This window comes from Mandrillus leucophaeus, unplaced genomic scaffold, assembly GCF_000951045.1.
Source record: "Mandrillus leucophaeus isolate KB7577 unplaced genomic scaffold, Mleu.le_1.0 Scaffold549, whole genome shotgun sequence".
Lineage (NCBI taxonomy): Eukaryota > Metazoa > Chordata > Mammalia > Primates > Cercopithecidae > Mandrillus > Mandrillus leucophaeus.
This window is the reverse complement of record NW_012105908.1, coordinates 1090910-1105053: the sequence shown is the minus strand read 5'-3', so window position 1 is coordinate 1105053 and position 14144 is coordinate 1090910. Positions and strand designations below refer to the sequence as shown.

Sequence of the window (14144 nt, the reverse complement as noted above, 5' to 3'; positions counted from 1 at the left end):
ACTATACAATTCATCCATGTAACCAAAAACCACCTGTACCCCAAAAGCTACTGATATTTCAAAATATATACATATAAATAATACCAAATTTTTTAAAGCATGTTTGCCTTTTTGCCTGAGTAGAGGCAATATTTTTACAATGTTCCTCACGTCAAAGAGAATGCTTCAACATTTCACCATTAAATACTGTAACATACATTATCTCCTTATCAGTTTAAGTTCTATTTCAAAGTTGCTAAGTTACAAATTATAATGAATTGTATCCATCTTTTTCTGTATCTATTAAAATTTGTCTTTCTCTTTGATCTATTAAACAAATATCTTAGTCTATCACTAACATTTTTAATGTTACTCCATCCTTGTATTCCTAAAATAAAGCCAATTTGGTGATTATCAATAGTATTTTAAATCATTCTGGAAATTACTATTTTATATTGGAAATCAATTAGCCTATTTTTTTTTCTTGCTTGGTTTGCACCTGGTTTCCCTAGGAAGATTATTCTCTGCTCATAAAATGAGTTATGGAGTAGTCCTTTCTTTCTATAATTTGGAAGTGTGCTGAAGGTTAGGAATATTTGCCACTTAAATGATCAACAGAAAAATCCTGGTAATGGGTTTACAGATCCTTTTGTTGTTGGTTTGAGTTCTGCTGCTGTTATTATTTTTGCTGCTGCTATCGTTGCTATTGTTGTTTGAAAAAAAGAGCTTTGTTTTATAGGCAGAGTTTTTAAAACCAACTAAAAGTATTGGTTGTAGGCTATTTGTCTTGATTTTCTCTCAAGACAAATTTCCCAGGTTATATTTTCTAGGAATTTATTCTAATTTCAAATATGTTAGCATAAAATATTCCTCATGGAATTGTCTTTTGATCTTTTTCATGTTCACTGTTTCTCATTTCATTCTAAAACTATACATAGATACCATTTCCTTTTTTGTGATCGAGATTTCCAAGCATTTGCTTATTTAATACATTTTTCAAATTACTAACTTTGGGTTTTGAGGGAATGTCACTGTGTTTTCTATTTCACTAATTTCATTTCTTCACTATTTTCTTCCTTGTATAATTTATTATCATAACGTTTTTATTACTCCTTGAAATGGACATTTAGCCATGAGGTTACACTTAAAGTGTATCCTGCAAGTTTTAATATGTATCACTTATCATTTCTAAATATTTTAACTGCCATTATGACAATGTTTTGTCAGATTATATGTTTGCTATTAAATTACTGGTTTTGTGTTTCAAATCCTATTTTTATAAACTCAGTTTACCTGATTTATAATCACTAAAATACATGTTAAAATGGAACACAAATAGTGAATTTTCTTCTTGTTAATTATGCTTGTCATTAAATTAGCAGTTTTGTGTTTGAAATCCTCAATCTTTTTATAAACTCAGTTTACCTGATTTATAATCACTAAAACACATGTTAAAACGGAACACAGGTAGTGAATTTGCTTCTTTCTGTCCATAATTCTTTCACTTTGTGTTTTATATATTTTGAGCCTGTGTGCATAGAAGTTTAGAAATCTTCCTGAGTACTGAATCTTTTCTTATTATATAAAGCTCTTCTTTATCCATTAAAAACTACTAGGTCTAATATAAGCTACCTTGGTTTTCTTTTGGTTTACACTTGCCTGGCAAGTACTTTTTCCATCCTTTTATATTTGACCTTTTGTGAACGTATTTTGGTTTTATTTCTTAGTAAAAATAACCACCCAGATTATGTTCAATCTAGTCTGAGAACCTGTCTTACATGGTAAATATAGGCCACTTACATTTACTGTAACTCTTCCTTTTATTATAATCCTTAAAATTTTAACATAAATGGTTCATTTAAAGTTCAAATTTAATAGCTCCAAATGCTCCTGATTATCCCAGGATCATATCACTTATTAATTCCATTAACCCACTGTATTTTACATAAGATTACATTTATTCTCTAACACTGCAAGTGAGAAGTCAGCAATCAGTTTAGCCTTCATTCCTTGGTAAGGGCCATGCCTTTACATTCTGGGTGCTTTATACATGATTTCTCTTTCAGTATTCCATAATTTCAGGATGGGCCAGGACAGGGATTTCCTCTATTTTTTTTTTTCACTCTAGTCATGGTACTTTTTCTCACTATTCCATAAATTAATGGCTTTAACCAATTCTGGAATATTTTAAGCTAACTTCTACTCAAATATCATCTCTTCTCAATTCTCTATTTGTTATTCTGAAATCACTATTAAATATGTCAGACCTTATCTTTCATGTTTCATCTAACTGTGCCTGTATAATTTCCTCACATCTATCCCAGTTCTCTAAATATCTTTTACATACAATTCAATCAAGGTTTCTATTTCGGTGGCCATTTTTCCTTTTCTTTTTCTCTCTTTTTTTTTTTTTGAGACGGAGTCTCACTGTGTCACCCAGGCTTGAGTGTGCAGTGGCACAATCTCGGTTCACTCTAACCTCCGCCTCTCAGGTTCAAGCAATTCTCCTGCCTCAGCCTCCTGAGTAGCTGGGATTATAGGCGCACACTGCCACGCCTGGCTAATTTTTGTAATTTCAGAAGAGACAGGGTTTCACCATGTTGGTTAGGCTGGTCTTGAACTCCTGGCCTCAGGTGATCCACTTGCCTTGGTCTCCCAAAGTGCTGGGATTACAGATGTGAGCTACTGCACCCAGCCATTTTTCATTCCTAATGAGTTTTTCTACTAATTTTCTCCTTTAATATGTCTAGTTCTTTACCTCTTAAACATTTTATCATTAATCCTTTCAAGAGTATTTATAATTTTTTTAAAAATTTTGTCAGAATGTTTTATTCAGTGTCATTCACTAAACTGCAGGGAGCTATGCAAGTTATGCAAAGGGCTGCAAAATAGTAACTGCCTTGAGAAATTTCCACCCTAAGCTAAATGGACTAAGCAAAGACTGAATCCGTAAGTACTTGGTTTACTAGATCCTACGATTCTAGTTTCTGGAAGTACCTACAGGTCCTCTCCCCACAAGGCCAAAGAGAAAATGTGTAATCAGGAAGGGTGGGTTTATTTTCCCCAACAGTCTTCTCCATGACAATGGATGGATGGAGACCTCAGATGGCTCTGGTAGTCAGCTGCTCAGTGCAGAAAGCCAAGCTAGATACTGGATTTGTGTCTAGGAGGGTTTGTCTTGGCACAGTTGACAAGTGGATGAGGGTTCCAGAGAGCTAGGCTGAGAGTCCAGTCAGGCACAGCCCATTTGAAAGGCTTAGCAGGTCTCTCCCTGGGAATTCAGCCTTCCTCCCTAGGGCATTCTGTGGCTAGATTCAGAACCTCTGTCTTCTCACCTGAGCACACAGGCAGTAGAGTTTGTGGCATCAGGACAGGTGTTCGTTTGTCCAGGGGAAGTCACTAGCTGGGCCCCAGGCTGATTTTTAAAAACGGATTAACAGGGATTATAACTAGATATGGGCACCAAGGTGAAGGAGACAATGGGACAAGCCTCTGCAGATCTGCTTGCCAGCTTCCCCCTTCCCTCTTGTGGTCACCAGAGGCAGAAGTGAGGCTGGTCTGGGTAGAGTCAGCACATGGTGTGCTCCATTCAGAAGGTGCAACAGGAAGGAGTGAGGGGTGCGAAAAGGAGCAAGATGGCAGCTGACTAGGAACCCACAGCACACCAGGACCTGTGAATTTTATTTAATAAATATATTTTCTGAATTTCTGAGCTCTAATCTTGCTATTAGTAGTGTCTGCTAAGTTTCAGGATTCAGATACTGTTTTCTTTAAGAGTTTGATTTTTGAATTATGAAATCATTTTCACTCAAGCATTATTTGTGTCAATCCTGCATAGCTCTACACTGAGACTATATCTTGCCAGAGAGGTCTTACATTTGCACAGATAATTACACTGGTGATTCCTGTCCTCCTCTCTTTAACCCACAGCCTTCTAAATTACAGAATCGTATTTCTAACTGGAGATTCAGTCATTTCCTAAAATCAAAACACAAACACACACACACACAAACACAGAAACATCACACAGGCAAAAAACACTGTCACCAACATATTACTCCTCTCCCATTTAGTAGAGACTTCCCTTTAAATTTCACCAGTCCTCTCTATCTACATTATCACCATCTTTTAGTTATGGCCCTACTCGGTTCCATCTTCTGACAAGTAAGTTATGTAACAGCATCTAAGTAGCTACTAACTCACTCCCTGAAATACACTCTATACACAACTGAATCAAAACAAATATGTTATTACATGAAATCTACAATTTCTTACTAGTGACTAAGTGTATCTTTTTATTACACATTAAACACAATAAATATGTATTAATATAACTAAACCAATAGATTCTCTAAAAGGTTAAAGCAGGATAAACCATATTTAGAACCTAAGCACAAATTTTAAGCCTTACTATTAACAGGCATTAGACACATTACACTATATATTGTTACTCACCTTATGAGCAGGTACCAGATTTACTAAAACTGTATCCAAAAGCTCCTGAGACACTGTATCACCTTCACAAATAATAGAGCTCATAAGGTCTACCATGTGCATATGGACTTTCTGATTGTGGCCATTGCTGAAATTCAAAACAGATTTTGTTTCAATTACAACTGAGATATACAGGATTTACTCTTAAGATGATACTGACAAGCATTATGCTTCACAAAAATAATACTAAAATATTAAATAAAATTCTATGTATATTCATTTAAAGCTTCCCTCTCTCCCACATCATACAATAGTATACAAATTGTATTTTTAAGCTACATTTCTTAAATTATTTTTCCCTAATTTTAACCAGTCTCACAATCAAAAGTAATTACATCAAAAGTAACTTCAGTTCTGCCTTAAATTCAGAAAATTGAATTGCTTTGAAGTTAATTCTAGTAAATAATTTTAAAGAATACACAAAAAGCTCAAATAGCCACATGCATTAAGAAGTCAGTATGTATTTTTTATAGACAAATAATGCAATCCAAAAAGTTTTACATTGGCCTTATGCCATTCCTCTAACCAATAATTACATATAAATACAAAATCAAGCTCTATTCATTTTTCAAACATGTATAAAAATAAATTTAAGTTGTGTTAAAAGTTACATCTCTTAGCCTTCTAATATTAATTATAACAGTTTATGCAGATCCACCTACATGTTCAAAATTTGTTATCTTTTTTTAATGTTACATACTTAATAAAATAAACTTACTTTATAACTGAAAATAAGGTTCTGTATAGCTGGGTGAAAATTTCATTGCTATCTTCTAACTCAAAGCATATGTTATATGACTTGACCCAAGCAATGTTCTAAATATAAGAGGTAAAAAAGTGAAAGTTAAACATTTTGATTAGTAAAAATATATAAACAAAAAAATCAGTTTAAAATGTCATCTCGAGATACAAGATATTGCTTACCTCAAGTAAATAAAAATACCTATTGAATTGTGGGCTCTTTGTATCCTCTAGCCCCTTCAACTGTCTTGTTATAAACATAAATATATCCTTAAATAAAAAAAAGACAAAGTGCCATTCAGATTATGAACACTAAATGAAAATATCCATGAAATCCCTAGAGTTTATTCAGCACTCATGTGTACATATCATAATAAACTATAAAGAGCCAGAAAAAATTTTTATTTGGCTAAAATTTTTTTAAAGTATATTTCTGTATGAACAACATTAACTATCTTACATTAAATATCTTACTATCCTTCATAGGAAAACAGTAAATCATTTACCATAATCTTAAAGTCAAAAAACTTCATCTTACAACAAAAGATAAACAAATAGACCTGAAAACTGAGACAGCTAAAATTTATGCTATTTTTAGAATAAAAAGTGTTGCAATGACTGAGAGCTGATCAGGTTTCCTGGAACAGCAAAATATATGGTAATTAAATAGCAAAAGCAGTTTAGGAAACAATTTTTGTAATTGCCAAATGACAATACAATAGATACCACAGAGAAGCTCAGACTCTTAGAAGTCAATTTGTCAAGCTTCCTACTAATCATTGTAATTACTTGCTTTTCCCTATCTTTCTAAATCTATTCCCATCTCATATTTTTGACTAATTTACTATATCTGCATTTGTATCTACATTTGTATACAGCAACCACACAATCAAGTCTGCATAATAACCAGCTAACAACACGATGACAAGACCAAATGAGCACATACCAATATTAACCTTGAATGTAAACACACTAAATGCCTCAATTAAAAGATGCACTGTGGTCAGTTGGTTAAAGAAGCAAGGCCCAACTGTATGCTGTCTACAAGAGACTCATTTCATATACAACAACACTGATAGGGTCAAAATAAAGCGATGGAGAAAAATCTAACAAGCAAACACAAAACAGAAAAAAGCAGGGGTTGCTATTCTAATTTCAGACAAAACAGGCTTTAAACCAATAATGATAAAGAAGAGCATTACATATTGATAAAGGGTTCAATTAAACAAGAAAACCTAACTATCCTAAAAATATATGCATCCAACAAAGGAACACACAGATTCATAAAGCAAGTTCTTAGAGACTTATGAAGAGACATAGATAATGACACAATAATAGTGGGAGGCTTTAATACTACACTGACGGAATTACATTATTGGGACAGACAACTAACAAAGATACTCAGGACCTAAACTCAGCATTTGACCAAACGGGCGTAACAGACATCCACAGAACTCTCCATTCAAAACAACAGAATATACATTCTTCTCATCTGCACATGGCACATACTCTAAAATTGACCACATAATAAGCCATAACAATCTTCGCAAACTTTTAAAATGTGATTCACCACATAATGATGACCACATATGTTGAAGCTGACAGCCAAATCAAGAACACAATACCAGCTGGGCACGGTGGCTCAGCCTATAATCCCAGCACTTTGGAAGGCCAAGGCGGGTGGATGGCTTGAGCCCAGGAGTTCAAGACAAGCCTGGCCAACAAGGTAAAACCCCATCTCTACTAAAAATACAAAAAATTAGCCAGGCATGGTGGCATGTGCTTGTAGTCCCAGTTACTCAGGAGGCTGAGACAAGAGAATTGCTTGTACCCAGGAGGCAAAGATTGCAGTGAGCCAAGATTGTGCTACTGCACTCCAGCCCGGGTGACACAGCCAGACTCTGTCTTAAAAAAAAAAGAAAAAATACACACACACACACACACACACACACACACACACACACACAAAAACAATTCCATTCACAACAGCCACAAAAAGAATACCTAGGAATACAGCAACCCAGGGTGCTGAAAGATCTCCACAAAAAGAATTACAAAACACTGCTCAAAGAAACCACAGACGACACAAACAAATGGAAAATAATTCCATGTTCATGGATAGGAAGAATCAATATTACTAAAAAGGCCATGCTGTCCAAAGAGCAATTTACTGAATGAAAAGCTATTCCTATCAAACTACCAAGGACATTCTTCACAAAATTAGAAAAAAACCATTTTAAAATGTCTGTGGAACCAAAAAGGACCCCAAACAGCCAAGGCAATCCTAAGCAAAAAAAAAAAAAAGAAAGAAAGAAAAAAAAAAAAACAAAGCTGGAGACATCACATTACCCAACTTTAAAGTATACTACAAGGCTATACTAACCAAAACAGCATGGTACTGGTACAAAAACAGACACATAGAACAATGGAACATAATAGAAAGTCCAGAAATAATGTTGCACACCTACAACCATCTGATCTTCAACAAAACCACAAAAACAAGCAATGAGGAAAGGACTCCCTATTCAATAAATGGTGCTGGGATAACTAGCTAGTCATATGCAGAAGACTGAAACTGGACCCTTTCCTCAAACCATATACAAAAATCATCTCATGATGGATTAAAGACTTAAATGTAAAACCTTAAACTATAAAAACCCTGGAAGATAACCTAGGAAACACCATTCTGGACATAGGACCTGGCAAAGATTCCATGATGAAGATGCCAAAATCAACCGCAGCAAAAACAAGAATTGACAAATGAGACCCTAATTAAACTAAAAAGCTTCTATACAGCAAAACAGTTAAGAGACAACCTACAGAGTGGGAGAAAATATTTGCAAACCATACATCAAACAAAGGTCTAATATTAAGAATGTATAAAGAACTTAAACAATTAACAAGCAAAAAACAACCCCATTAAAAAGAAGGCAGGCCGGACGTGGTGGCTCATGCCCGTAATCCCAGTACTTTGGGAGGCCGAGGTGGGCAGATCACAAGGTCAGGAGTTTGAGACCAGCCCGGTCAACGTGGTGAAACCACTCTACTAATACAAAAATTAGCCGGGCGTGGTGATGGGCGCCTGTGATAAAAATTACTGGGGAGGCTGAGGTAGTAGAATCACTTGAACCTGAGAGACGGAGGTTGCAGTGAGCCAAGATTGCACCACTGCACTCCAGCCTGAGCAGCAATGCAAAACTCTGTCCAAAAAAAAAAAAAGAGGGAAAAGAACATGAAGAGACATTTTTCAAAAGAAGATATACGTATGGCCAACGTGCATATGAAAAACTGCTCAACATCACTGATTAGAGAAACGCAAATCTAAACCACAATGAGATTTCATCTCACACCAGTCAGAATGACTATAGGTAAAAAGTAAAAAAAAAAAAAAACAACAACAACAACAGATGCTAACAAGGTTGCAGAGAAAAGGGAATGCTGATACATTACTGGTGGGAATATAAAGTAGTTCAGCCATTGTGGAAAACAGTTTGGCAATTTCTCAAAGAACTGAAAACAGAACTACCATTTGACCCAGCAACCCCATTATTGGGTATACACCCAAAGGAATACAAATCAATTCTACCATAAAGACACATGTATGCGTATGTTCATAGCAGCAGTATTCACAATAGTAAAGACATGGAATCAACCTAAATGCCAATCAACAGTAGAATAGATAAAGAAAATATTCCATATACACCATGGAATATTATACAGCCATAAAAAAGAATGAGATCATGTCCTGTGCAGCAACATGGATGCCACTGGAAGCCATTATCCTAAGCAAACAAACACAGGAAGAGAAAACCAAGTAGCGCATGTTCTCATTCATCATTGGGAACTAAACATTGAGTACATATGAACACAAAGAAGAGAACAGACACCAGCATCTTCTTGAGGGTGGAGGGTGGGAGGAGGGTGAGGATCGGAAAACTACCTATGGGGAACCATACTTATAATAATCTGTACACCAAACCCTCATGACATGCAATTTACCTACATAACAAACCTGCAAATGTACCCTGAACCTAAAATAAAATTAAAAAAAAAAAAAAAAAAAGATTACTTAAAACAAGTTACTTTAATAGCAACACTGTGGAAAATATGTTCTCTATGATTGAACCCTTGCTGGATTGCTGAAAGAGTATACATGCCATATTGACTCTATGTGGCGACGGAAAGACAACAGTCACTTATAACCTCACCAATTACTGCCTAAACATGAAGCTAACTGTATAAAAGGGGTTTGCTGATGACAACAACAAACTGAAAGTGGAAAAGTAAGGCTCAAATATCACAATTTTCTAATATGCATACAACACTACTATAGACAAAATACATACACATATATATGAACCTGACGCTGATCAAAACGAACTGAAATCTCCTAAATATTTAGAAAGCACCCTCAAAGTCAATAATTTTTAAGTACTGTCCTCCAAAAAGAAAAAAGAAGCATTTAGAATAAGACTCAAAAATTCATAAGAAAAACCAAATACTTACAATTTTTCAGCTAGGGAATAATGCAAAAAGACCCTAATTTCAGCTCTTCTACAGTCTTTTCATAAATTGTCCCGTTACAAACAGAACAGATAATGTAGCTATTCTTTAGGGAGAACTTTTCGTTACCTCCAAAGCCCTGAAATAGGTCCTTGATTATGCAAACTGAAAGATCCCCAAGAGAGGCAAGTTAGACTTCCTCCTCATGAGAATGCCAACAAGACATCTAGTACGGGAAAGCCACAGCCACCATCAAACAAATGGAATCATTCCTTAAACCGATTAAGCATCTCCATATGAGAAATTCACATTTAGAAATCAAGCTAGTACCTGGGTATACAATTACATGGACCAGCCAATCTTACAATTCAATTCCACCTTTAAATGACAAATATTGCCCTCTACCTCCCTCACCCTAAGATTCTTTTACCAATCAAAATTTAAAACAAGCATGCCCAAAACAGGCTGCACATTCTCTACCTGAATTTTGGTAGACTTGATCAAATAAGCACATTCCTCACTTCAATTATCAAGAACTCCATGAGTCTAAGAACCATGCCTGGGTTTTTTCCACCACTGTAAATCCAGCTCCTGACACATAAGTAACAGCAAGACTTATTAAGTGAAATAAACATAAATTGTCTGCCATTTTTTCACACTGTGGATTAATAATCTTTCTATGGACTCATTTTCTAATCCATAGTTTCCACAATTTTTTTTTTTTTTTTTTTCCCTGAGAGTCTCGCTGTGTCAGCCAGACTGGAGTGCAGTGGCACAATCTCGGCTCACTGCATCCTCCACCTCCCGGGTTCAAGTGATTCTCCTGTCTCAGCCTCCACAGCAGCTGGGGTTACATGCATGTGCCACCACACCTGGCTAATCTTTGTATTGTGAGTAGAGACGAGGTTTCACCATGTTGGTCAGGCTGGTTTCCAACTCCTGACCTCAGGTGATCCGCCTACTTCAGCTTCCCAAAGTACTGGGATTACAGGTGTGAGCCACCACACCCGGCCTCCACAATTATCTTTTATTGTTGCTGTTTTTAATTCCTACCTGACCTGACTTATAAACATTCAGTATCTTTTGCACGATTCCAATTACTTCATGTTTTCTACCAGCATTTTCCTAAAAAGATTACTCGTGCTATTCCCCTTCTCATCTTTTAAAGATTTGCACTTACATAGTTTTACTTACAACTACTGTAACCAAGAAATACATGCCTTTTGTATCTTTCCATTAAAACTTTGTTGACTGATTTTTTTTTTTTTTTTTTTTAAATAGAGACAGGGTCTCACTCAGCTCAGGCTGGAATGCAGTGGTGCTGTTTAGGCTCACTGCAATCTCCGCCCCCTGGGGGCTCAAGCACTCCTCCCACCTCAGCCTCCCAGGTAGTTAGGGGATTACAAGTGTACAGCACCACACAAGGCTTTTTGTTTGTTTGTTTGTTTTTTAAGTAGAGGCAAGGCCTTGCTATGTTGCCCAAGCTGGTCTCAAACCCATGAACTCAAGTAATCTTCCTGCCTCAGCCTCCCAAAGTACTGGGATTACAGACCTGAGTCACTGCGCCTGGCCTGCATTTTCTTCATAACAATTTATGTCACACCTTCCATTAAATAAATTAGGATTATATATTACAAACTCATGTTTATACTAGGTATTGTCTTTTAAATAATGGCCATGGTCTTCAATATGGATTTTCGAAAGTAAAAAGGAATTGCCTCCAAAATTATAATGAAAGAAACAGAGCTAATGATAACATAATATAAAAAAAGTATACACTGTTTTAATCTACTTCTTAACCTCAAGACCAGAGAGTTTTTCAAAAATATGTTCTAAAAAAACCATAAGTTTAGCAAAATATTACTGCAGCTAATGTCAAAGTATCCAAGGAAATCATCTAAATACCTTAACTCCTATTTTAGCTAGAAAGATAAATCAAAGTATCAGTCAATCTTGGAGTTATTTAAATCAGTACTTGCCTTTAGTTTATCAGGGGATGTGTAAGGAGCTTCAGGAGCATAAATCCTGAAAATATCAGCAAGGCAGCAGGCCACCAGTAAGCGAACATCTTTATCAGGATGCTTGAGAAAAAAATCTGAAGCAAGATGTAAAGCTAGGTTTAAATAAAGCTCCTTTTCTTCTTCAGAGTCCTGGTCCATATCCATAAAAGTTTTCACAACCATCTATACAAAAATAAAAAAATCAAATAATGAAATGCTCCATGTAAAACTACAGCCATGTGAAATAAAGGTCATATTAATTGCTAAGGTTAACTTCAAATGAATATACTTTCATTTTTCTGCAGAAAGTCTCTACTTGAGAGAACACAATCCTCCTAAAACTACAAAGTAAACTTTAAAATATTTACTAAAATATTTTTTCATTTACCCAAAATATCTGCTAACCAGATTTTTAAAGTTTAAATTGCCCTTATGTAGTAGTCATCATTGGAAGAATTCCAACAGAATATTTGTGGAAACTTCTGGTCTCACTTGTACAACTGGACTAAAAGGATAAGTCCTTAAGAATACCATCTTTTTTAAAAATAATATTTCTAATCCTTTCATGAGAAGAAAAACTATATGCCTAAAGAAAACCCTAAGATGATAATTTAATTTTCCATTTAAGCCATTAAACCACTCCTGTCACATGGTTTTATTTAAGAAAGGATGTCAAAGATGCATCCCTAAACACTGAAAAGTTACTATGAAGTATCTACCACAGCATCCAACAAAATATTTCTTGTGCAGCAGTAAAAGAGAATATGATATGGATAATTCATTAATTCAGTGGCACATGTGAGTTAAGCCAAAGGAAGCTAAAAGAAATGGTTCTTTTTTCAAAAATACTTCTATAAAAGGTGAATAGAAAATAGAATGGTACACCATGAATTCTGAGAAGAGCTTTCTCTGATTTCAAAATTAGTAATTACAATGATGATCTCAGTCTGCACTATTCCTACTTCAGATGAAACAAAATTGCCTAACTTGATAGGAACTGACATTTAAATATAACTCCAACGGAAAGGTGAGCATCCAGCATCCACTAGGTGGTGCTGCAAATACTAGGCAACAAGTGTGGCTGGCCACAAGGTATCAATGCTAAATGTCTTGGTCCTTTATGCAGCAAGGATTTCCACTTGCCATCCAGCTAGACTTCTGAATAATAAATGGCTCAATTTCTACTGAATTCTCAGAGCAGCTGTGGAAAACACTGTTCCTCACAGAGTAAACTCTCAGTTCTATTATGCCAGATACCAGAACCAACCCCATCTCTACAAAAACCAACAGTAGACTAATGCTTCCAACCTTGTACTACATTTAGATTAAGGGTATGATGTCCAGGTCTTTTAACTTTTTTATTTTATCACTTTTAAGATTTATGCTTTGATTACCTACATGTTTAGGAAAAACCACAAAGGGTAAAAAAGAACTGTGTGCATGGAACTGTTTATTTCTGTAGATCTCTTAACAAAAGATAAGAGATTAAACATATTTTGAATAAAATGTTACAGGAAAAAAATAAATTTTATAAACAGTGTCACCTTACATGTTAACAAATTGTTATAATGTATAAAACTTACTTGGGTATTTGTACATATCATCCCACATAATTTTTTTATATTTTTCTAAGAAGGAGGACGCTAAAAATAGGAAGTATAAATTAGGAAAATAAATGAGAAAAGTGGATTGCTGCCAGACATAAATGTCTACAAAATAATGAAAGCATATTGCAAACACTAAATATGAGTATTCAGGCAATCATTTCAACAACAATAACCACAAAGTTTTGTTCAAGGTCCAGAAAATGGGAATTCCTCTCTACTGTCTACAACTCAAATACTGTTATATAACTCATTAATAACTCATGAGTCCTCCAAATTAGAAAAGAAATCTGAGAAAATAACATCTCTAAAAGATACTAATGCTAATCAGTTTAAGTGCAGGCTCTGAGTTCAAGATTAGTTTTTCAACAAACAACAGGAATGCTCATTTATTCTTAGTATAAACAAATATAAGGTAATAAATGTATTAGTTTCTCAAAAAATGCAATAGATCAAGAGAAGGTAAATATACAGAAAATAAAGCATGTCATATATAGAAGGGATTTATAGCTTGACTATTCTTAATAAAATATACACCGGTTCCCAACTAGATAAAATATCCACCTATTAGTAAATTTAATCTGCTCAAAGATGATTTTCCTTTGAATAAATATCTGATGTCTGACAATCTGATACTTTAGGTATAAACATATATGCACAATATTTAAGACTTTATGTGAAATTTATGACAGCATTAGCATCTTTTTCTCCTTATAAAAATTGCTATACACCATGTAGCAATAAAGAAGAGTATTTGTGGCTCAAGCCTGTAATCCCAGCACTTTGGGAGGCTGAGACGGGCGGATCACAAGGTCAGGAGATC

General features: G+C 35.0%; 1 protein-coding gene across 4 annotated transcripts in view; it reads right to left on the bottom strand.

Moving 5' to 3' along the window:
• PDS5B (PDS5 cohesin associated factor B) overlaps positions 1 to 14144 on the bottom strand; it is a 121657-nt gene that overhangs the window by 106363 nt on the left and 1150 nt on the right. For all 4 annotated transcript variants that reach the window (XM_011997814.1, XM_011997815.1, XM_011997817.1 and 1 more), the window contains exons 2-5: positions 11697 to 11900; positions 5398 to 5484; positions 5192 to 5289; positions 4435 to 4561 (exon numbers count right to left, since the gene is read on the bottom strand). In XM_011997814.1, coding sequence (XP_011853204.1) covers positions 4435 to 4561; positions 5192 to 5289; positions 5398 to 5484; positions 11697 to 11900 — 516 coding nt within the window. The remainder of the gene's footprint in view (positions 1 to 4434; positions 4562 to 5191; positions 5290 to 5397; positions 5485 to 11696; positions 11901 to 14144) is intronic.